At 34.2% G+C, this 24,719-nt stretch overlaps 1 protein-coding gene across 1 annotated transcript; it reads right to left on the reverse strand.

Annotated features, from left to right (window-relative positions):
• Positions 1-760: 760 nt before the first annotated feature.
• Positions 761-21,679, reverse strand: LOC139902123 (uncharacterized). Its single transcript, XM_071884778.1, has 2 exons — positions 20,524-21,679; positions 761-831 (listed from the first exon to the last, which is right to left on the reverse strand). The coding sequence occupies exons 1-2, from the start codon at positions 21,677-21,679 to the stop codon at positions 761-763; spliced, it is 1,227 nt and encodes a 408-aa protein (XP_071740879.1).
• Between the last annotated feature and the right edge of the window lie 3,040 nt (positions 21,680-24,719).

A 24,719-nucleotide genomic window follows, 5' to 3' on the forward strand; every position in this document is an offset into this window, starting at 1 on the left:
TTGAAATCTTGGGCCGTGAGGTCAAGCAGTTGAAGCAAAGCAGAATTCCTATCGTTAAAGTTCGGTGGAATGCGAGAAGAGGACCAGAGTTCACGTGGGAGCGTGAAGACCAAATGAGGCTGAAGTATCCGCAATTGTTTCCCGAGGAAACCACTTCAGCGGACGATCACTAAAATTTCGGGACGAAATTTTCAATAACAGGTGGGTAATGTAATAACCCTGATTTTTCAGTTACTTTCGTTAACCTTCCGTTAGTTTATTTAACGGCGATTATTTAACTTTTATGTGTTTACGTGTATTAAATGCGTACTTGACCTTTGGAGGGTTTCAATAATTGATATGGGTTGATATTAATTCAAATAAATATTTCGGATAATGAAATACGATAAAAACGATACGATTTTGATAATAGCTTTTTGAGCAGCGAAATGCTCGGGTTTATTTTAATAATTAATTTAATTAATTATTAACTTTTTAAAATATTTAATTTATTGGGTTTTCAATAAATTAAGCGATTGGTTGCGTTTAACGATCGGATTAGCGTTCCGGGCCTTCGGTACGACAAAACGACACTTAAAACGGACCACGAATACACGAAATTGCAAAACGAGAACCCGGGAACCCATGGTGGGCCCCATTCGGCCGACCCCTCCCCCTCACCCCCTTATGTTTCAATTTTTGTAAGTTTAGGGGCTTATGTGCTAATTTGTGAAACTAGGGTTAGTATAAATAGAAGTATTAACCTAAAATTAGTAAACCCTTACACAAAAACTGCAGTCGATCTCTCCCTGGCTCCTCCCCATCGTCGCCCAACATCACCATCATCATCACCTTCAATTTTTGATCTTTTGATAAAACCTTGAACACGAAAGTTGCAATTCTCGATCTCCTCTACGCGTTGGTGTATTGATAATGCTAAAAACGAACATATATTTCATAGCATTATTCCTCAAGAAAGACAAGATTTTAGTTGGTATTGTTCGATTTACAAGCGATATTCGTTTAAATTTAAAAAGAGAAGATAAAAAGCAGATTCGACAAATTGAAGACAAAAAGGTCCAAAGAGCTAAAAAGTACAAGATACAATTAAAAAGGTTCAAAATATTGATGAGGAACGTCTCAAAATGACAAGAGTACAAGTTACAAGACGCAAAGTACGCGATTTAAAATAATACGCGAGGACGTCCGAAAATCCGGAACCGGGACCTGAGCCAAGAAGAAACGCCCGACGCAACGGACCAAAAATATCTAGTCTACTATGCACAAGAATATAATATAATATATATATAATTATATATAATTATATATTATATATATTATTATTATTATATTACGTCGGCAAGAAGAAAACAAAGTAGTTGGCTGGATCCAGGGTGGCCATGCGACTCGCATGGCCAGAAGCACAAATCCATGCGAGTCGCATGGTGTGAGATTGCTGGTCAGGTCCTATAAAAAGCCAGTTTTCTGCCGAGTTTTAATCATCTTTTTTCTCTTCCTCTTCATACGTAAATATAATTATATTTATAATTTATATTTTAATTTTAATTATAATTCTAATAATAAGGGTATGTTAGCGAATGTTGTAAGGGTGTAAGTCGAAATTCTGTCCGTGTAACGCTACGCTATTTTTAATCATTGTAAGTTATGTTCAACCTTTTTATATTAATGTCTCGTAGCTAAGTTATTATTATGCTTATTTAAAACGAGGTAATCATGATGTTGGGCTAATTACTAAAATTGGGTAATTGGGCTTTGTACCATAATTGGGGTTTGGACAAAAGAACGACACTTGTGGAAACTAGACTATGGGCTATTAATGGGCTTTATATTTGTTTAACTAAATGAAAGTTTGTTAATGTTAATATAAAGATTTACAATTGGGCGTCCCTATAAATTACCATATACACTCGATCGGACACGATGGGCGGGGTATTTATATGTACGAATAATCGTTCATTTAACCGGACACGGGAATGGATTAATAGCCACTAGAATAATCAAAACAGGGGTGAAATTACATTCAAGGGTAATTGGTGTAATTGTTAACAAAGTAGTAAAACCTTGGTTTACACGCAGTCGATAACCTGGTGTATTCATTAAACAAAGTATTAAAACCTTGTTACAATTCGAATCCCCAATTAGTTGGAATATTTATCTTCGGGTATAATAATAATTTGACAAGGACACTTGCAATTTATATTTATGACTGATGGACTGTTATGGACAAAAACCAGACGGACATATTGAATAATCCAGGACAAAGGACAATTAACCCATGGGCATAAAACTAAAATCAACACGTCAAACATCATGATTACGGAAGTTTAAATAAGCATAATTCTTTTATTTCATATTTAATTTCCTTTATTTTATATTTAATTGCACTTCTAATTATCGCACTTTTATTTATTGTTATTTTATTTAATCGCATTTTTAATTATCGTACTTTTAATTATCGCAATTTAATTTTATCGCATTTTTATTATTCGCAATTTCATTATCGTTATTTACTTTACGCTTTAATTTAAAGTCTTGTATTTATTTTATATTTTACATTAGGTTTTAACTGCGACTAAAGTTTTAAACTCGACAAGCCGGTCATTAAACGGTAAAAACCCCCCTTTATAATAATAATATCACTTATATATATATTTGTATTTTTATAAAAGTAAACTAATATAGCGTTGAGCTTTGTTTAAAGATTTCCCTGTGGAACGAACCGGACTTACTAAAAACTACACTACTGTACGATTAGGTACACTGCCTATAAGTGTTGTAGCAAGGTTTAAGTATATCCATTCTATAAATAAATAAATATCTTGTGTAAAATTGTATCGTATTTAATAGTATTTTCCTAGTAAAATAATAACTATTTTATATACACCTCGCTTCACATCAAGTTATTTTTGGCGCCGCTGCCGGGGAAACGCAGAAGCGAAACGCCATATTTTTAATTTTTAAGTTATAATTAGTTTTTGTAAAATTTATATTTTTGTTTAAAAATTAAAAAAAATATATATATAAAAAAAAAAAAGCTTTTAAAATCGAAAAAAAAAAAAAATATTTTAAATATATTTTTTTAAGTTTTTCTTTTATTTTTACAAAATTATAAAGTATTTTAAGTTTATTTTTAGTTTTAAAAATTAAGTTTTATTTTAATTATATATATATTTATATTTTAAATATAAAACAGAAAAAAAGAAAATAAATATTAAATATACGTGACCTGTCAAATTGAACCTGTCCAGTTGAACCGGTTCAGTTCAGTCATGCGACTCGCATGACCCACCCTCTTAAATCATGCGACTCGCATGAGGGGTCTGACAGGACCACATACAAACCCTAAAAACGCATTAATTACGGAATATAATTTATTATTATTATTAAACCCTAAATCTTATTATTATTATTATAATTAAGTTTTTACTTTATTTTATCTATATTACTTTTAAACTAGTTTTATTTATTATAAATTTAATACTTTTATTATATAATATAAAAATAATATTTTTATAAAATCTAATATTTTTATAACTTTTTATAACCTTTAATATTTTGTCCCTTTTTAATCGTTGTAGCGTAATATTTGTATTTTTTAGCTCATATTTAATTTTAAACTTAGTTTTTGCTATAGTTATTTTTACTCCTAGATTTTTAGGCTTTGCCGTAGAATTCCTTAAGTGCTTTTTCTTTAGACTAAGATTTAGGTGCTTTAGAATTTTGCGACGCCTTTTTAAGTTTTAGTTTCTTTTTAAGTTATTTCCATTTGGGATTTAGTTTTTCCTGTAAGCTTTAATATTTTTAGACCTTTTACTATGTATCAATTATCATTCCAATTAGTAATTTCAATTTGTGATTATAATTTTAAGTTAGTTGTAGTAATAAGGTTAGGTTAGTTAAGTATTTTTAAGTTTTTATAAGTTTCTTTTATTTTTCCGTCGTCTTTTATTTTTCAACCATTTTTTTCTTTTTCAACCTTTATCGACAAACTCTTTTTCTCTCTTATTTCTCGCTATTCTAGTTTTAGGACTTAGAATTTTTTTTACTTCTTATCTAAATTTCTAAAAATTACGAAAATTTATTTTAAGTGGTTAAATTGATAGACATCAAAATTTTCTGGTTCGTAGTAATAGTTGGATTTGTACGTGGACCGGGTTATTGGAGCCAAACAGTCCTCAATTATATTGAGACCAAACGAATCCTGCCCCTCTGCTGCATCTTTTGGCTATTCGAAACGTGGGCAAAATCAGAAAAGTCTATTGATTGGATAACTTATTATAATTTTTCTTTCCTTTTAAAAACTAATAGGATATTCAGTGAATGCACCGAGCAAGACGTTCATCACCTTTTGTACGTTCACCACCTGTAACTCGATCAAGACATCGTTTAACAAATATAACCGCCGTTGATTTTTCTTTAGAATCGTCATCCAGTCGACCAAGTACTTCAGTTCAAATTTCCGATAATCCATTTTTTGAACCCAACCTCACAATTGAGAATCCAGAAAATATTCAGGAACGGTTCATAGATCCTGAACCATTAAACTTTCCTCCGGAACCACCAATCACTCAAACAGAGATTGTTGAGGAACGAACTATTAAATCAGAATCATCTAGTGATACCGATTCAACAAATTCAATTATGGAGAATCTGGAACCTTTAAGTATGGAAGACCGAATGAGAGCTAAACGCACTGGCCAAGGTCACGCAATTACTCATCCAGACATTAATGCGCCAGATTATGAAATCAAGGGACAAATTCTACACATGGTGACTAATCAATGCCAATTTAGTGGTGCGCCGAAGGAAGATCCAAATGAACATCTACGTACCTTTAATAGGATCTGCACACTATTTAAAATACGAGAAGTGGAGGATGAACAGATATATCTCATGTTATTTCCCTGGACTTTAAAGGGAGAAGCCAAAGATTGGTTGGAATCGTTACCTGAAGGGGCGATCGATACATGGGACGTTTTAATTGACAAATTTCTTAAACAATTCTTTCCTGCATCTAAAGCCGTAAGACTTCAAGCAGAAATTGTTACGTTCACACAGAAGCCAAATGAAACTCTATATGAGGCGTGGACAAGATATGGAAAGTTATTAAGAGGATGTCCACAACATGGTTTAGACACCTGTCAAATAGTACAAATATTCTACCGAGGATGCGACATCACTACAAGAAAAGACATAGATATAGCAGCTGGTGGTTCTATTATGAAGAAAACCGAAACTGATGCTTACAAAATTATTGATAACACTGCTTCCCACTCGCATGAGTGGCACCAAGAAAAAGACATCATTAGATCATCTAAAGCAGCTAGAGCCGATTCTAGCCATGACTTAGATTCCATTTCCGCAAAGATAGATGCTTTCGAGAGACGAATGGAAAAGATGACTAAGGATATTCACTCAATACGAATTAGTTGTGAACAGTGTGGAGGACCACATTTGACAAAAGATTGTCTCAGTATTGAATTAACAATGGAACAAAGAGAGAATATTTCATACATAAACCAAAGGCCTGGAAATAATTATCAGAATAATTATCAACCGCCAAGACCGATTTACAATCAAAACCAGAATTATAACCGAAATATTCCATACAATAACCAACAAGGTCCTAGCAATCAACAAGTATCCAATAATACTTACAATCAGCAAAGACCGAATTTTCAAAACAAACCACCACAACAAACCGATGATAAAAAGCCGAATTTAGAAGATATGATGACAAAGCTAGTTGAAACTCAAACGCAGTTTTTCACATCTCAAAAACAAACCAATGAACAAAATGCTCAAGCATTTAGAAATCAACAAGCTTCTATTCAAAATCTGGAACAAGAAGTAAGTAACCTAGCAAGGTTAATAGGTGAAAGAAAACCGGGAAGTTTACCTAGTGATACAAATGCTAACCCCCGGAATGAAACAGCTAAAGCTATTACCACAAGAAGTGGTACAACACTTAAACCACCTGAAATACCTGTAACTTCTGATGAAACTATTCCTACTCCACAAGAACTACAACCCGATCAAGATAAGGAAAAAGAACCGGTAGTTGAAAAGGTTAATGAAGATAACACAGTTAAGGATAAACCTTATGTTAAACCATACCAACCACCACTTCCTTACCCGAGTAAAATGAAGAAAGAGAAACTTGAAGCCGAGCAATCCAAATTCTTGGATATGTTTAAACAGATAAATGTAAATCTTCCTTTCATTGATGTGATTTCAGGAATGCCAAGGTATGCTAAATTCTTGAAAGATCTAATCACGAATAGAAAGAAAATGGAAGAACTCTCGGCTGTAACTATGAATGCTAATTGTTCAGCAGTGCTGTTGAATAAGATACCAGAAAAACTATCTGATCCAGGAAGTTTCACAATTCCATGTTTTCTGGGTAGTCTTAGTTCAATAGAAGCACTGGCAGACTTAGGTGCTAGTATAAATCTAATGCCGTATTCACTATACGCTAAACTAGACCTTGGAGAATTGAAACCAACCAGAATAAGCATACAACTAGCCGATAGATCAATAAAATATCCTAGAGGGATAATGGAGAACATGCTAGTTAAAGTTGGTACTTTAGTATTTCCAGTAGATTTTGTTGTTTTGGACATGGAAGAAGATTCTCAAGTTCCTCTCATATTAGGAAGACCATTCTTAAACACGGCTAAAGCAATGATAGACGTGTTCGGTAAGAAACTGACCCTAAGTATAGAGGATGAGAGTGTTACCTTTTCAGTTGATAGAGCAATGCAACAACCACAATCTGCAGATGATACATGTTATTATATTCAAACTATAGATGCACATGCAGAATTATTAGAAGAATTTCCAGAATTACAAGGAACAGGAGAATGTTCTTTAGGAGAAGGTAATGAACCAATTGATGAAGCTGAAATGTTAGCTACACTTATAGCTAATGGATATGAACCAACAACAGAAGAAATTCAAATGCTAAAAGAAGAAGACAGATATCGATATAAATCATCGATAGAAGAACCTCCGAAATTAGAATTAAAGCCACTTCCAAACCATTTGGAATACGCTTATTTACATGGTGAATCTGAATTACCTGTAATAATATCGTCTTCTCTTACTGAAAATGAGAAATCACAACTCATTTCTGTGTTGAAAGCTCATAAACCAGCCATTGCATGGAAGATTCATGATATTAAAGGAATAAGTCCTTCGTATTGCACACATAAAATCCTTATGGAAGAAGGTCATAAAACGTATGTGCAACGCCAACGAAGACTAAATCCTAATATGCAAGATGTAGTTAAGAAAGAGATTATTAAACTGCTAGATGCAGGTTTGATATATCCAATTTCTGATAGTCCATGGGTAAGCCCAGTTCAATGCGTACCTAAGAAGGGTGGCATGACTGTTATCACAAATGAGAAAAATGAGCTTATTCCTACTAGGACTGTAACAGGATGGCGTGTATGTATTGATTATAGAAAATTAAATGACGCCACCAGAAAAGATCACTTTCCCTTACCTTTCATAGATCAAATGTTGGAAAGATTAGCCGGAAATAGTTACTATTGTTTTCTAGATGGATTTTCCGGATATTTTCAAATTCCAATAGCACCCGAAGATCAAGAGAAAACCACATTCACGTGCCCTTATGGTACTTTTGCTTACAAACGCATGCCATTTGGACTTTGCAACGCCCCTGCAACCTTTCAAAGGTGTATGATGGCGATTTTTCACGACATGATAGAAGAATGCATGGAAGTATTCATGGATGACTTTTCAGTCTTCGATGATACATTTAAATCATGTCTAGTTAATCTAGAACGAATGCTAATTAGATGCGAAAAATCAAATCTAGTACTTAATTGGGAGAAATGCCATTTCATGGTTAAAGAAGGCATCGTTCTTGGACATAAAATTTCAAAAGAAGGAATTGAAGTGGATAGAGCTAAAGTAGATGTAATTGCTAAACTTCCACATCCCACCAATGTTAGAGGAGTTAGGAGTTTTCTAGGGCATGCCGGTTTTTACCGACGTTTCATAAAAGATTTTTCTAAAATTGCCACTCCTATGAATAAACTCCTAGAAAAGGATGCGCCATTCATCTTTTCAGATGAGTGTATCAAATCTTTTAATATTCTTAAAGAAAAACTCACTAATGCACCGATCATGATAACACCAAATTGGAATCTACCATTTGAACTAATGTGCGATGCAAGTGATTTTGCAATGGGAGCCGTTTTAGGACAAAGGATTGAAAAACGATTTCAACCTATATATTATGCTAGTAAGACGTTACAAGGAGCACAAACGAACTATACAACTACTGAAAAAGAACTCCTTGCTATTGTCTTTGCTTTTGACAAATTTCGATCATATCTCGTTCTAGCAAAAACGGTGGTCTATACCGACCATTCTGCTCTTAGATACCTATTTTCAAAACAAGATGCTAAACCAAGATTAATCCGTTGGATCTTACTCTTACAAGAGTTTGATATTGAAATCCGAGATAAAAAAGGAGCAGAAAATCTCGCCGCTGATCATCTTTCTCGTCTTGAAAATCCCGAATTAGAAGTTCTGAATGAATCGGCCATACAAGACAACTTTCCTGATGAATATCTATTGAAGATAGATTATAAAGAAATCCCATGGTTTGCAGACTATGCAAACTACTTAGTTTGTGGATTCCTTGAAAAAGGATTATCGTACCAAAGACGAAAGAAATTCTTCAGTGATATAAAACACTATTTCTGGGAAGATCCACATCTGTTTAAAAGTTGTCCCGATGGAATAATACGCCGATGTGTATTTGGAGATGAAGCTAGTAAAATTTTAAACCATTGTCACACAGGACCAACAGGAGGGCATTATGGGCCTCAACTAACAGCAAGAAAAGTTTATGAAGCTGGATTCTATTGGCCTACAATTTACAAAGACGCACACCTTCTTTGCAAATCCTGTGATGCATGTCAAAGGGCCGGAAAAATAAGTCAACGTGATGAAATGCCACAAAATGTCATCCAAGTATGTGAAGTATTTGACATTTGGGGTATTGACTTTATGGGTCCATTTCCAAAATCTCATAATAATCTATATATACTCGTAGCCATTGATTATGTATCTAAATGGGCGGAAGCACAAGCTCTCCCAACTAACGATGCACGAGTTGTAGTCAACTTTTTAAAACGTCTTTTTGCAAGGTTTGGAACACCGAAAGCTTTAATAAGTGATCGGGGTACTCATTTCTGTAATAATCAACTTGAGAAAGTTCTTAAAAGATATGGAGTAACTCATAAAATCTCCACCGCATATCATCCACAAACAAGTGGACAAGTTGAAAATACCAACCGAGCTTTAAAACGTATTCTAGAGAAAACCGTAGGATCAAATCCGAAGGAATGGTCCATTAAATTGGAGGATGCACTCTGGGCTTTCAGAACAGCCTACAAAACTCCAATTGGAACCACACCTTTTAGACTTGTTTATGGAAAAGCATGTCATCTTCCAGTAGAAATTGAACACAAAGCATTTTGGGCTTTGAAAACATGTAATCTTGATTTACATGAAGCCGGACGTCTACGATTAAGTCAACTAAACGAATTAGAAGAATTAAGACATGAAGCATACGAAAATTCGTTAATCTATAAAGAAAGAACGAAGAAATGGCATGATAAAAGAATCAGAAGTTCAAAAGAATTTAAAGAAGGAGACAGAGTTCTTCTTTTCAATTCACGATTCAAGCTATTTCCTGGAAAATTGAAATCAAGATGGTCTGGACCATTCATAGTCAAAAGAGTTTTCCCATACGGAACGATAGAATTAATAAATTCAAATGGGATTGAATTTAAAGTTAATGGTCACAGAGTTAAACATTACATACAGGGTCCGATGGAAGTCGACAACGAAGTTAATCACAATTTCGACACCACAGCTAACTAAGTGTGGGGAGAATCAAGTCTTTAAAGGATAATATATATTTCTGTTAGAGTTAGATTGTCTGTTTTCGTGTAGTTCTCGAAAATGGAACACGTATGGTCTTTCCCTAGCAGACCCTAAAGAACTAGTCTTCTCCCCCCATTCTGAATTTTTATTTTTTTTAGGTTTTTACAAAATGAAGACTGCCTGTGAATTAAACCATGGTCTAATGCTACACGCTTTGATCACTAAACGTAATAATGACATACTACCGAGTGAAATAGTATCAGTAATCAGAGAAAGAATGGACGGAGTTAGAAAAGGATCCAGATGCGAAGATAATAAGTTACAATTTGGTAAAGGAAAATCAAAATCCGCAGCAAAAAGAAGAGCACGACACCTAGAACGATGTCACAAATGCGGAAAATGGTCACATGGAGGTAAATGTTCAAATAATCAAACCTATTCAAATACCGAATTTGTTACTTTATGCAGAGACGGACCGTTCATATGTTTAGAAGAAAAGACAATGAATGCTCGAGGTTACGCCTATGCAGCCATGGAAAATCAATTAAACCGACTATCTTATGAATATAATAGATCATATAACTAAGAAATCTATTTCACAGGTATGTCTGTACAGTTTTTATTTTTATTTTTATTTTTAACCTTTTGATAATAAACGCTAATTTGTTCGCTAAAAAGTATTAAATTGGTATTAAATAAAATTAGGTTTGGCGACCGAAATTATTGATATCATTCAAAAATTTATTACATCACTGCGAAATTTAACGTTTATTCTTAAGGTATAAATATCTTTAATCAATCAACCCAAAATATTTCAAAAATTCGTCATGAGTTAAATTAGGTCTTGGAACCGAAATTACTTTACCGAAAAGAGGGGCGCATATTTTTGATAATATTTGATTGATTAAAGTGGGATAAAAAGACAAAAAGATTTTTAATTTTATTTTTACCATATTTAAAATTAATATTTAAATCTTAAATTAATATTGTAAACTTTGTAAAAACAATATTTTTAAAATTGTAAATATTTGAAAAATTAATATAAGTTTGGTGTGAATTTATAATATGAATTTTTAAATTAAGTTTGGTGTGAATTTTTAATTTTTAAAATATGAATTTTTAATTTTATGCATTTCAAATTTTAAGTTTGGTGTGATTTTTTTATTATTAATTTTGAATTTTATATTTAAGTTGTGTGAATTTAAAAACAAAAATTTACTTTATCTCATTAAGTTAAAAATATGATTTTTAAAAATTCGTCGTAAGTTGAAGACTAGGTCTTTGAACCGAAATTGCTTTACCCGAGGGAGGGACGAGAACTTTTATTATCATTATTTTTAATCTTATTGATTTAAAGTATGCCAAAAACATTAAAAAACCCAAAAATCTTAGCTTTTAAAACAATCGCAACAAAAAGACAAATTTTAAAATTTTGTCGAGGGACGGACTAGGGCATCGTCCCGAAACGACCTCGTCTTAAAAAGAAACAAAATTTTTAAAATTTTATTTAATTCTATGTTTTAAAAGTATAAGGTTTTATAAAAAAAAAAAAAAAAAAAAAAAAAAAAAATTAAAAAAATACCTGGAAAATACCCCCATGCGAGTCGCATGGGGGTAGGCTACAAAGTCATGCGACTCGCATGACAGATAAAAACTGGACAGGATCAAAAGCTCAGCCGAGTTCTGCTTCTTTCACAAATACACACACATATACACGAAAACTCTCCCAAATCCTCTCAAAAATCCGCCATTTTTCACCAAATTTCTTGCAAAACTTCACAACAAACATGCCTAGATTCAGTAGTCTCAACCCCTTCAGGAGAAAGGTAAAGATTTCACCCCTAATCTCTTTAAATTCGAATTTTTGTGTTCTTGAGCTAGAAAATTTATATTTTGATTTTGTTAAATTTAGGTGTAATTAGAGCTAAATTGTTGTTATATTATGCATGTATATCCTAGATAGAAGCTATTTAACATGAATTGAAGCTAAAAACTTCAAATTTTTAAGAATCTAGGGTTTGTGTTCTTGAGCAATTTGGGGCTTTTTAATATAAACAGGTTATGGCCGATTTTTGTCATGAATTGTTGCTAAATTAAGTAGTGTAACATGTTTAGGTAGTTAATTGATCCAAACTTTGAGCCTAAACATGTTTTTGAGAATTAAAGTGGACTTTTTAAGTCTAAAAATTCATGAACTTGGATAATTTGATATAAAGGCCATTTGAAACTTGTTTCATTGCTAGTAGTGATTATTTTGGCATGTTATTTGAGATAAATGCTTATGAACTTGATGTACATTTTTCGTATATGCTTATTTGACAAAGTGTAGACTTGACAAAAATATGAAAATGAGCACTAGTTTGATTTGAATGCCATGTAACAAGTGTTTAATTGTTATAATAATTATTGTTGACATGTTTAAGAGTTTAAATGTGATAAAACATTGTACACATTTTCGTATGTAAAAGTATATAATTGTTATTTTTAGGAAAATATGTATAAAATATGTTATGAATTGAACATGTCATCATAATTGTTTCAAGTTATTATTTTGCTAACACTAATGCATATTTGGATGCAAAAATTTTGTGTTTAATGTGTTTTGCAGAGAGCCGATACTGGAGGTTCAGGAGCATCATCGTCCAGGCAACCAGAGCCCGAACCGGAAATGTTTCATGAACAAGAACAACATATGCAACAAGAAGAAGAAGAACAGGAGGAGCAACATATTCCATATCACGATCAAGATCAATTATTCGTGAATCAGTTTCGTCAATTCGCTCCACATCAAAGGATTCTGAGCTTAGACATTAATGAAGATCAGTTACACCCAAATCTAAGATTTGATCGATGTTGGATAGAGTATCCAGATTATCAAAAGAACATGCACATTCTCTACTTTAAGGTTGTTGAAATGCCAAGGGCAATTGACTGGGTACCTTTGGAAACAGTTGACCTCGCCGAACCGATTCGGGAATTATTGGTGCAAAGGTATGGTAATTCTCAGTTTAACGATTGGATGCGCCTATTTTCCATTCGTAGAACCATATATAGGGAATGGTGTATAGAATTACTTAGTACTATTAAGTTAAACAGTGATGTTAGAAGGATAGATGATAGAAGCTTTATTAGATTTCTGTTAGGTGGACGCATGTACAGAATGTCCATGATAGATTTAGCTAGGGCCTTACAGATTTACACCCCTGCTGAACTTTTGAGCCCCGACTGTAATAGCCTGATTGCCCAAGGAGAAAGGGTAGATAGGGAATTTGATATTAACGCTGTCTGGAGGCGTATGTCCCATTTTAATGAATTTCACGCCAGTGGAAATCATACATACTTAGATATAGACAGAGCTGAACTCCGGGTGATTCATAGATTCTTAGCAAACACAATCACACAAAGGGGTAGGAATAAGGAGAAATTGACCGTAAACGATTTGTTCTACCTCAAGTGTATTAGAGACCCGAGGAGTTTCGTTAACATTCCCTATTGTGTTGGTTATTATCTCGCTAATGTAGTTTCGGGGATGAAATCGGGGAGTATTATAGGTGGTGGTATTTTCATTACTCTCATTGGAGAGTATTTAGGTGTGGATAAGCACCAAGGGGGTCCAATGAACGAAATAGAGGACGGAGGTGAAACTATAAGTTCAAACCTTTATCACGGTGCAAGGGTATTATTGATGAGACGTGGTCGGGTATATCGATACGAGGGACCTCAGCGACAGGTAGAGAGAGGTTCGGATGACGAGATGGAGGAGGCGAACAACATTATAGGAGTTGTTCGGGAGACTGCTCTTGATTTAGGCGTTCGTATGGAGGATGAATACATGACGAACTATGATAGGCATATGCAGTACGAGGCATGGCAACGCCGGAATGACTACGAGCATTCCCGTCAACGAGAGCATGGCCGATGGGATTATCATCAGCGCCAAATTATAAGCCAGTTGCAGCCTGGCGAGATGTATTATCCGACCCGACCCGCATACTATCCCGCACATCAGCCAGAAATGAGACCACCCTATGATTCATATGATTATGACGCAGCATACCAGTTCACCTATAATCAGCCATGGAACCCGGACGCGAACATGAATTGGGATCCATATCCTAATTTTCCTCCTAACCCACCTCCTGATCAGTAGAGATAAGTTGGTAATTTTTATTTTTATTTTAAACACTTAACATTTTATTACGTTTATGTAATGTTTGATATTTCTATTATTATTGTGTACTAATATTTTTCTTATAGTTTGAAAGTGGGATGCCAAAGTTCCATTTCAAATTACATGTATGATTATATTTGTATTGTATGTATTCTATTTTATGCACAAAACAGGGTAAAACAAAGCGTTTTCAAAGACTGGCATTAAGTTCAGCAAAAGCAAGTAATTTTGACGACAATGATGCAAAATATATGTGAAATAACAACAAGACGGAATGAACAAATGACGTGCACCATTTATCATTCAGCAAACAAACGCCAATATATTTGGAAACTTTGGTAAAAATTTAATCATTTTCACACTAATCACCCTCAATAATTTAAATTGTTACTGATTTCTTGCAAATGAGGGCATTGCAAGATCTTAAGTGTGGGAAGGGGTTAAATTCTTTCGGATTTTAAAATTTTTATATTAAACACTTGGTTACCATTAAAAATACTAGTAAAGCAGTAGTTGTATTAGAATCTAGTGCTCTCTGATAAAAAAGAACAGCCCTAGTCTTATATACTGACTACCCAATTCTAGTAAAATTTTTCAAAATTTTCAATTAAATGAACTAAAAATCATGTTTATACATATTTATGAACGATAAAACTAGGTTTTAACACCGAAATTATTGTTACCTCAAAAAGGACATAAATTGAGAAACAAACTAAAATGTCAAAATTCATTTAAAATGGAATAGAGGACGATAAAAAGAAAAATAAAAAGCCAAAGTGTGGGAAAATTTATCAAGTTATTTTAAACATATGTCACATATATCTGTAACAAATAACTGAAAATACTTTTGCTTTGGACTAAACTAAACTGTTTTACCCGATGAAAGAAAAGATGGATCTACACGATGAATCAATTCCATCATTAAAAGGAAGTAAAGTCTTCCGAAAAAGACACGCGCTTCTTGATTTAGGTCATGAAGTTGTCATCCAGACCAGCTGTAGGTTGACGAAAAATCTAGAAAAGTCATCACTAAAATTAGCAGGAAATCCACGGACCTCAGCATAAAACAGGGTCGCCAAGTGGTCAGATTTATCCTAACCATGAGAAGGATTTATCTCGTACAATGGGGAGGCACCATGCAAATTAGCTGGATAAGACTAATGAATCAGATCCCCAGAAAGGATAATCTCCTTAAAGATTAAAAATCAGCTTTTAAGACTGATATTACTCAATCCTAGAGATTGACCTTAAAGATTGAGAATTACAAACTCATGGAATTCGATGATATCTAAACTCGAGCTTGAACGAGAAAATATTTTGATCAAAAATACAAACCGATTTGTTTTCTGAAAACCCAATTTTCAATGCGTTCATTACCATTGAACGTAAAATCCTAGGAATTCACCTGGAATTCACTAGGTCACCTGAACTAAATCGGGTGTCAACCGTAAGAACGGTGGTTGCATAGCATGGTCAAAGACAGGACCTTGTGCCAGACCGAAAAATTATAAGGGTGAGCTTTACTATTGCTCCTACCAAGGATAGTAATTGCGTCCGACACGTTATAGACCATAATCAAAAGCATGTCACGGGACATTGCCTTAACAGTTGCTTGTTCAACACTTTCCTTTACAACCGGACGGTAGTTTGCCGAAAGGTAATATACGGAACAAGTAAACTGGACGTGTTGCTTTCCAAATACAAGGTTAGCAAGTGGGTGACACAAAACCGCAAGTTTTGAGCTAAAATTTTCAAATCTGAAACCCACCAAACCCACAAAAATATTTTGCAAACTCCGGTAAAGGGTTATTCCGGAAAACTTATCTAGGGTAAAAACTAGATTTCAAAAGATCAAATGTTTTCATAAAGATCCAATTTCCTTAATGGATCTAAATTTTTATAGTCATGTGGGACTGTAAACCATATCGTTACTTCCATTGTTTATACCGCCGTATAGAAATCACTGATGTACAAAGTGTGAAGAATAAAGAAGTGATTCTAGTATTTCAAGACAATATTGCTTGAGGACAAGCAACGCTCAAGTGTGGGAATATTTGATAATGCTAAAAACGAACATATATTTCATAGCATTATTCCTCAAGAAAGACAAGATTTTAGTTGGTATTGTTCGATTTACAAGCGATATTCGTTTAAATTTAAAAAGAGAAGATAAAAAGCAGATTCGACAAATTGAAGACAAAAAGGTCCAAAGAGCTAAAAAGTACAAGATACAATTAAAAAGGTTCAAAATATTGATGAGGAACGTCTCAAAATGACAAGAGTACAAGTTACAAGACGCAAAGTACGCGATTTAAAATAATACGCGAGGACGTCCGAAAATCCGGAACCGGGACCTGAGCCAAGAAGAAACGCCCGACGCAACGGACCAAAAATATCTAGTCTACTATGCACAAGAATATAATATAATATATATATAATTATATATAATTATATATTATATATATTATTATTATTATATTACGTCGGCAAGAAGAAAACAAAGTAGTTGGCTGGATCCAGGGTGGCCATGCGACTCGCATGGCCAGAAGCACAAATCCATGCGAGTCGCATGGTGTGAGATTGCTGGTCAGGTCCTATAAAAAGCCAGTTTTCTGCCGAGTTTTAATCATCTTTTTTCTCTTCCTCTTCATACGTAAATATAATTATATTTATAATTTATATTTTAATTTTAATTATAATTCTAATAATAAGGGTATGTTAGCGAATGTTGTAAGGGTGTAAGTCGAAATTCTGTCCGTGTAACGCTACGCTATTTTTAATCATTGTAAGTTATGTTCAACCTTTTTATATTAATGTCTCGTAGCTAAGTTATTATTATGCTTATTTAAAACGAGGTAATCATGATGTTGGGCTAATTACTAAAATTGGGTAATTGGGCTTTGTACCATAATTGGGGTTTGGACAAAAGAACGACACTTGTGGAAACTAGACTATGGGCTATTAATGGGCTTTATATTTGTTTAACTAAATGAAAGTTTGTTAATGTTAATATAAAGATTTACAATTGGGCGTCCCTATAAATTACCATATACACTCGATCGGACACGATGGGCGGGGTATTTATATGTACGAATAATCGTTCATTTAACCGGACACGGGAATGGATTAATAGCCACTAGAATAATCAAAACAGGGGTGAAATTACATTCAAGGGTAATTGGTGTAATTGTTAACAAAGTAGTAAAACCTTGGTTTACACGCAGTCGATAACCTGGTGTATTCATTAAACAAAGTATTAAAACCTTGTTACAATTCGAATCCCCAATTAGTTGGAATATTTATCTTCGGGTATAATAATAATTTGACAAGGACACTTGCAATTTATATTTATGACTGATGGACTGTTATGGACAAAAACCAGACGGACATATTGAATAATCCAGGACAAAGGACAATTAACCCATGGGCATAAAACTAAAATCAACACGTCAAACATCATGATTACGGAAGTTTAAATAAGCATAATTCTTTTATTTCATATTTAATTTCCTTTATTTTATATTTAATTGCACTTCTAATTATCGCACTTTTATTTATTGTTATTTTATTTAATCGCATTTTTAATTATCGTACTTTTAATTATCGCAATTTAATTTTATCGCATTTTTATTATTCGCAATTTCATTATCGTTATTTACTTTACGCTTTAATTTAAAGTCTTGTATTTATTTTATATTTTACATTAGGTTTTAACTGCGACTAAAGTTTTAAACTCGACAAGCCGGTCATTAAACGGTAAAAACCCCCCTTTATAATAATAATATCACTTATATATATATTTGTATTTTTATAAAAGTAAACTAATATAGCGTTGAGCTTTGTTTAAAGATTTCCCTGTGGAACGAACCGGACTTACTAAAAACTACACTACTGTACGATTAGGTACACTGCCTATAAGTGTTGTAGCAAGGTTTAAGTATATCCATTCTATAAATAAATAAATATCTTGTGTAAAATTGTATCGTATTTAATAGTATTTTCCTAGTAAAATAATAACTATTTTATATACACCTCGCTTCACATCATGTATTTAATTTAGCGATCAAAGGTATAATTGCATGAACCCTAAATCTTAAAAATCTGATTTTTATAAAGTTTCATAGTTATGTTGTCAACTGCTCAAGTCCATACACGTACGTGTTAATTGTAATCGTTATTTTGATTGTTTGATGCGCTAGGGTTTAAAAATGAATTTGTATTTGTTTGATCAGAAAAATTAAGTTTTTCAAATGTAAATTATTATGTTATAATCAGATTCCTTGCGAAAAACTATTGAGTTTAGGCTTTGGATTCGCTTGATTTCGTTTCCGTATGATTAAGTTATGTCGATTTGAATTATCGTTGTGTTATTGTTACTTGATCAGAAATCTGGTATTGATAGAAAACGAATTGGAATGTGAGACTTATTCCACTGGAAAGATAATTTAAAAACACTCAAGTTAGACTAGGATATCATGTCGTTTGCTTATGTATAGCCCGAGATATTCTAGAATTAGTGTAAATGAAGTTTTATACAGCACTTGCATGAAAATAACCTTGTATGATAAAATGTGTTAACTTATGTGATTGAAGCTTTGCATATTTGAAGAATAGACAAAAATTAATTCATCTTTCATGTAGATATCATAGGCCAATTGTTTCTAGATCTTCGGATAATCGTATGCGAATGTGACTAACGAAATGGGAATCGAATCTGTAAATTGAACACGGTTTTGTACTTTGTGAATTTTGTATATTGATTTAGCATGTATACTTCTGGAAAATGAAACTTAACATGATATGTGACTTATTTTTAGTTTATATCAATCTCTGAAACCTTATGCATTGGGCACAATAGAGCCACACTTTATGTGAATTCTGATTTGAACTGAAAACTGAATGATCAACTTGCACGAATAAACTGTACAAATTGGCTAAACAAAAGTGGATAGATTTTTGATATGTGTTACTTTGTTTTGTCCTTGAACTATGGCCACTGGTATTGTATCAATTTCGTGTTTCTAACTCCGGTTATAGCCGAAATGAAATCAGTGCGCGGTCAGAAACTGACTGGGCAAACCCCAAATGTATTCCTTCTGATTCCTGACTTTTAATTGTCGTATGAGTCCCTGGCCGGACTATTTGGAATCAATTTTGAGTCTAATTAGGATCTGGAGTTTGTCGTATTTACTTGAATTTTGTACTATGAGATAATATGCTAAGTGTGCTACGTGTTCGTAAATTTGGTGCATGACGATAAACTGAAATTGTGAAAATGATTATTCATGACCTAAAACGTATTGTTTGACTTAGGTTTGACATTTTGACCAATATTTGACATGAACCTACTGATGTTGACTTTAGTTGACTACTTTGACCAAGTTTGACTTTCGGTTTGACTTCGGTTGACTTTGTTTGACTTGCATGATATAGTTGACTTTTACTTTAAATCGCGTCGGGTCGAGCAATAAGACAACGTACACTATGAAACCACACTTATATAAGATACATATATTAACCAACCTACATACGTATACTTAGGTTACATTACTCGGGTCTAAACCGTACAAGTTATTTGTCTTTCATTCCGAGCTTATTCAAAGGTGAGTCTACAGTCCCGCTTTTTACATATTTTCAGGGATGAGAATACACGCTGTTATATTTACATTTTCAAATGCTTTATATTGACATGAGTACTACACATATGCATATTGAGTTTGTTCAAAAAGCCTCTAGCTTGAATACTTTTAACACCATTTGGTAGGCACAATTTAGATGGACGGATCCGTTAGGTTGACAACCTCACCCACTATAAAAGCAGTGGTGCATTTACTTTGAACATTTAATACATCTGAACAATGTATAACATTTTACGAGGTAAGGTCGGGTGTAGTGGTTTCTATACTCGGGTTAATGCTAGTATTCAGGTGCTCGGTTTATGCTTGCGATAGAATCTTGTGGTCAATGAAATTAAACTATTTTTCTGATAACTGTTTTTCAGACATTGTTACGTTACTTTAAACCTGTAGATTCACCAATATTATTTGTTGACCGGTTTTTGCGTGTTGTTATTCTCAGGTCCTTAAGAGGTATGCTTCCGCTGTGTTTACTGCATGACTGGCCGTGGAGTCAGCATTTGATTTTAAAGAACATTATTTACTTTCACATTTAAAACTTTTATAACTGTTTAAATACTGTTGGCTTGTGGTCACGATCACAACAGTGTTTCTATTTTGGGATTTCTAACTTTTGTTTTTGAAAGTTATTATTTTAAATAAAATTAAATGCGATTGCTTTAAACGTCTCATATAGAGGGCGTAACTGTTAACTGTGGGACCGGAATTAACACGCCGTCAGATGGTATTTTGGCGGGGTGTTATACCATGTATCGTTAATTGACAAATCATGGATATTGTTTTTACTTGTTCTTCTTTTAATATAATTGTGAAAATATTTTGAATTTTCATCTCCCTCGAGTGTCCATTTAATTCTAGATTTTTGTTTAAGCATGTTAATTTTCTTTTTTTCTTTTGCGATATGTTGTATTTTTTCATCAAGCCATTTTTGTTTTTCTGTTTCGAACAATGGTCTGGTTTCGGCGGTTTGTTCCCAATTATTACATTCGGTTAAGTGATCTCGGATTTGTGTATCTATGTTATCAAGTTGATTACTATGCTTTTTAAGTTCCATTTTAACGTTCTTTAGTTTATTACGGAAGATGCAATCAGGTCTATTACCATTAATTGGGATCGACCAAGCCCTTTCTATAACGGTGTCTGCATCTTTTAGATCAAGCCATGTGTCAAAAACTCGTATAGGTTTAGGACCAGAATCAATGGGGTTATTCCTTAGGATGATGGGGCAATGATCAGAAAGGTCACGATCAAGGGTTTTGGATGATGTGTTGGGCCAGATAGTAAAGATACCGTCAGAAACAAGAAATCGATCTAGCTTACTAAATTTCATTGTTTTTTCGCATATCCGTGTGAACCTTTTACCGCCTAATGGGAGATCGATTAATCCTGAGTTGTTAATGAAGTTATTAAAGTTATTCGCCCAATGTTGATTATATTCCGAATTCATACGTTCCGTTTTATTTCTTACTTCATTGAAGTCGCCAAAAACAATGTGTGGGATGTGAAGAGAATTAATGAGGGATAAGAGTTCGTTCCAGAGTCTTTGTTTTTTCGAGTTGGAATGAGGGCCATATACATTAATGAAAACAATTTCAGAGTCATATCCCGCCCATGACCCGCATATTGCTAAAAAGAATTCACCCTCAATAGCATAGTTAACAGAGAAGATATTGCTATCCCAAATAGTTAAGATACCTCCGGAAGCACCAACCGAGTCCTTTTGGACGAATTTAAAATCGGAATTACCCCAGAAAGATTCATTGGTATTATCATGCGTTTGTTCGCATTTAGTTTCTTGTAGACCTAAGATCGTTGGTTTTTCTTTATTGCAAATACGTTTAAGCCAGCTTATTTTACCCGTTTGCCCAATACCCCGAATATTTAAAGAAATCGTACACATGAGAAAACTTACAAATAACGATGTAACGGAGGCTGGATTCATTGTTTGTTGCGGCGGATCCCGATACACTTCCTGAATTCGTTTGTGTCCAGACTGTTGCTAGTGGTGGAACATGTCTTACTATTCTTTTTTATTATGCACCGTGTCCATGTGAGATCCCCTCGAGTAACCGGATGTGTTACCGCCACCATTAGATGAGGATTTACAACGTTTAGCCAACTGTAAAATTCTGAGTTTTTGGCCACTTCTTGCAAGGTGTTTAATATGAAGCATATTGAATTTAGGCCTTTTTATATCCGGAATTTGAGGGGTGTTTTTTGGGTTAGGGATAGGGTAGGCGATGGTATTGGTGATTTTTCTCTTTTTAATAATTGTATTATCTTTAACAAGTAAGGGTTCAAGGTTGAAAGGATCGGAGTTCGTTTGTTGTGTGTCGTTTGGGGCGGGCATAAAGTGTAGTGGTGATATTGATTGGATGTTTAGAGGTGAGTTGTCGGGGTTATGCTTCTGATTGGAGTCGAATTCTTTGTCATCTTGGATGGTTGAAGCACGGTTTGGTGAATTTAAAGCGTGTGTTGTTGCATTACAGTAGGAACTGTTCAGATCAGGGGTAGTTGGATTGGTCCTTGATGTAACATTATCATTAATCTCATGATCCAGTGGGCTAGAGAAATCGGTGATGGGCTGAGTTGTCATGTGAGGTATCGAAAAAACTGTTTCACCATTTTGTGATTTTGGGCTGTTTGTATCGGTGAATGTGTGAGGCTGTGGGTTATCTGAGGGCCTTGTAGAGGCAGAGTCATCGTGAATAGGATTTGAGATGTTGGTATTAATTTTAGGTATGGTAAAATCAGGTACGGGTGGTGGCGAATTATCATTTGATGAGCATGGTATCTTTTTTGAGTAACTTGTTTTGGCTACGGTATTGGGGTTGGTTAGATTTGGTGCAGGAACATTGGTGGTATCATTACAATTGATAGAACTCGAAGTATTAGGTGATTGATGAGGTTGATTACAAGTGTTATTATCAAAATGTATAGTATCCATACGTTTGGAGGAGTTGGTTGAGGTTTGTTTTATGGGTGAGTTAGCCACGTGTGGTTGATCGGGTATATGATTATTGTTTAGAGTGATCTTTTCATCGTTACCTCCAACCCGATTTTCACAATCCAAGTGAGATTCTTCGTTCGAAATATGACCATCCGAGAGACTTTCATCATCCCAATTAGAAGAGTTATCGATATCACCATATGGGTTAAACATGGAAAAGTTTTGGACTTCAGAGATATAAACCTTAGTTTGATTGATGTCCCCAGGATTAACAAATGCTTGGCCGTTTATCGGTGCAAAATTATTTGTTTTGACAATAACCGAGCCATGGGATAGGTCTTGATTGTTTTCATTAGTTATTGAGCAATTAAACGTTTCAATTACCTCACCCCAATTTTTTGCTATGTCAATGAAAGTGGACTCAAGCCAACAAGTAATAGGAACCCCAATATGTTAACATAAGCGAGTCTACCAGAGGTTTTATAAACTTTGGGGTCCCATGGATTAATATCCTCAAGCCATTTCCATAATGGGTGATCCGAGTTGTTAATCAAATCAAGGGCCGGATCGGATTCCTCAAAAATAAGCATTAGATCATGTCCGCCTAAGTATTTGATAGTGAACCCACTAAGATTTTCACTTTCACAAATTTCACTAAATTATTCTAGATATTCAAGGTCTTTGACCTTAGCAATAGCAGCTTGTCCAAGGGTTTGAATAAGTTCATCGTTAGAATTTACCTTCATCGTAGGGATAATGTTGTTTGATGCCGGTTTGTTGAGGATCACGTCTTTAAACTTCCTTTCGTCCACAGGTGAAGAAAAGGCTGGCTTAACATTATTTGTATGACCAGAAGACGAGTTGTTTTGTTGTGCAGCTTGCTTCAACCCTACAATATCGTGTGCCTTGTAAACTTTAAGAAGATTGTCGCCTGCCACAATGAGGCTAAGTCTCCTAGCAAGGGATTCCTTATGAAATTCCAGGACATCTAAAAACCTAACGAAACCAAATTTTCTTCCACTTTTTAGGGTCTTCTTGGGTATGTAAACCTCATGAATGTTACCATATTTTTTGAAAACATCCCAGAAGTCAATAGAGCACCAATTATCAGGAAAGTTATGGAAGAGGTAGGATGTAATTCTAGTTTTGTCAATCGGCATTGGTGTGTTGTTTGACACGGGTTTGGTCGAATCTGATTTAGGGTACCCAAAACGTTTGATGAGATTAATGGCAGACTCACGGTGTTTGAAATTATTGTAGATCTGATTATAGGATGTATTTAACTTAGTAGAATATGGATTAGGCTGTGGTACGGATCGAGCATGGTGGGTTGGTTTTTACAGGTTGTTGATTTTAGGGTTAGGGTTTTTCGGTGATGAGTGATTCTTATTACGATCTTCTTTAACCCAAAGTCCCTCGTTGATCGGGCGATAATTGATGTGTTGGTTGCCGGCGACAAAAGATGATTTCGGATGAGTTAGGTTTTTCGAGGATTTAGGGGTGAAAGGTGAACATGGGATGTGAGACATGATGAGAGTAGAAGTGAAGACAGTAATACGAAGGAGAAAATACAAGAAACAAAAAAGATTGCAGGTTGATCAGATTAGGGTTACTGGTCGAAGAAGATGAACAGGTGAGATGGAGAGAGCATCGTGATTAACGTGCTAGTTGTTTTTATATATGTACAGTCCCTTAGTCCACCCTCCCAATGAAGAAATTTAGTTGATGATCAAAACACAAATTCAACTTCAAAGGTAATAAATAGGCGTTCTTCTTGTTACATCAGGTTCTCCATTTCTTGGTGCCTGTTCAACTTGTACAACATATAATATCATCTTACTACCTACTATTATTTATATACCCGTTTAACCATGATCATTAAAAGCCAAATTGGCATGTTTTCAGTCCATATGAATTTTGACACACACATGAACGAAAGGAACCTGAATAAACGTGTGGCCTTTGCAATCATCAACCTCCAATATAGAAGCCATGTTTCTACGCCGATAACAATAATTTGGTGCACCTTCCA

Source organism: Rutidosis leptorrhynchoides, chromosome 1 (genome assembly GCF_046630445.1).
Source record: "Rutidosis leptorrhynchoides isolate AG116_Rl617_1_P2 chromosome 1, CSIRO_AGI_Rlap_v1, whole genome shotgun sequence".
In the NCBI taxonomy this organism is placed as follows: Eukaryota; Viridiplantae; Streptophyta; class Magnoliopsida; order Asterales; family Asteraceae; genus Rutidosis; species Rutidosis leptorrhynchoides.

What these genes read in the sequence shown, in the direction of transcription:
- LOC139902123 (XM_071884778.1), bottom strand. Translation starts at nt 21,679, where the DNA reads ATGAATCCAGCCTCCGTTACATCGTTATTTGTAAGTTTTCTCATGTGT. An exon ending in TTATATTAAAAGAAGAACAA is followed by an intron (nt 832 to 20,523) that starts GTAAAAACAATA and finishes CAAAAATTGAAG; the next exon opens with GTGATGATGATGGTGATGTT.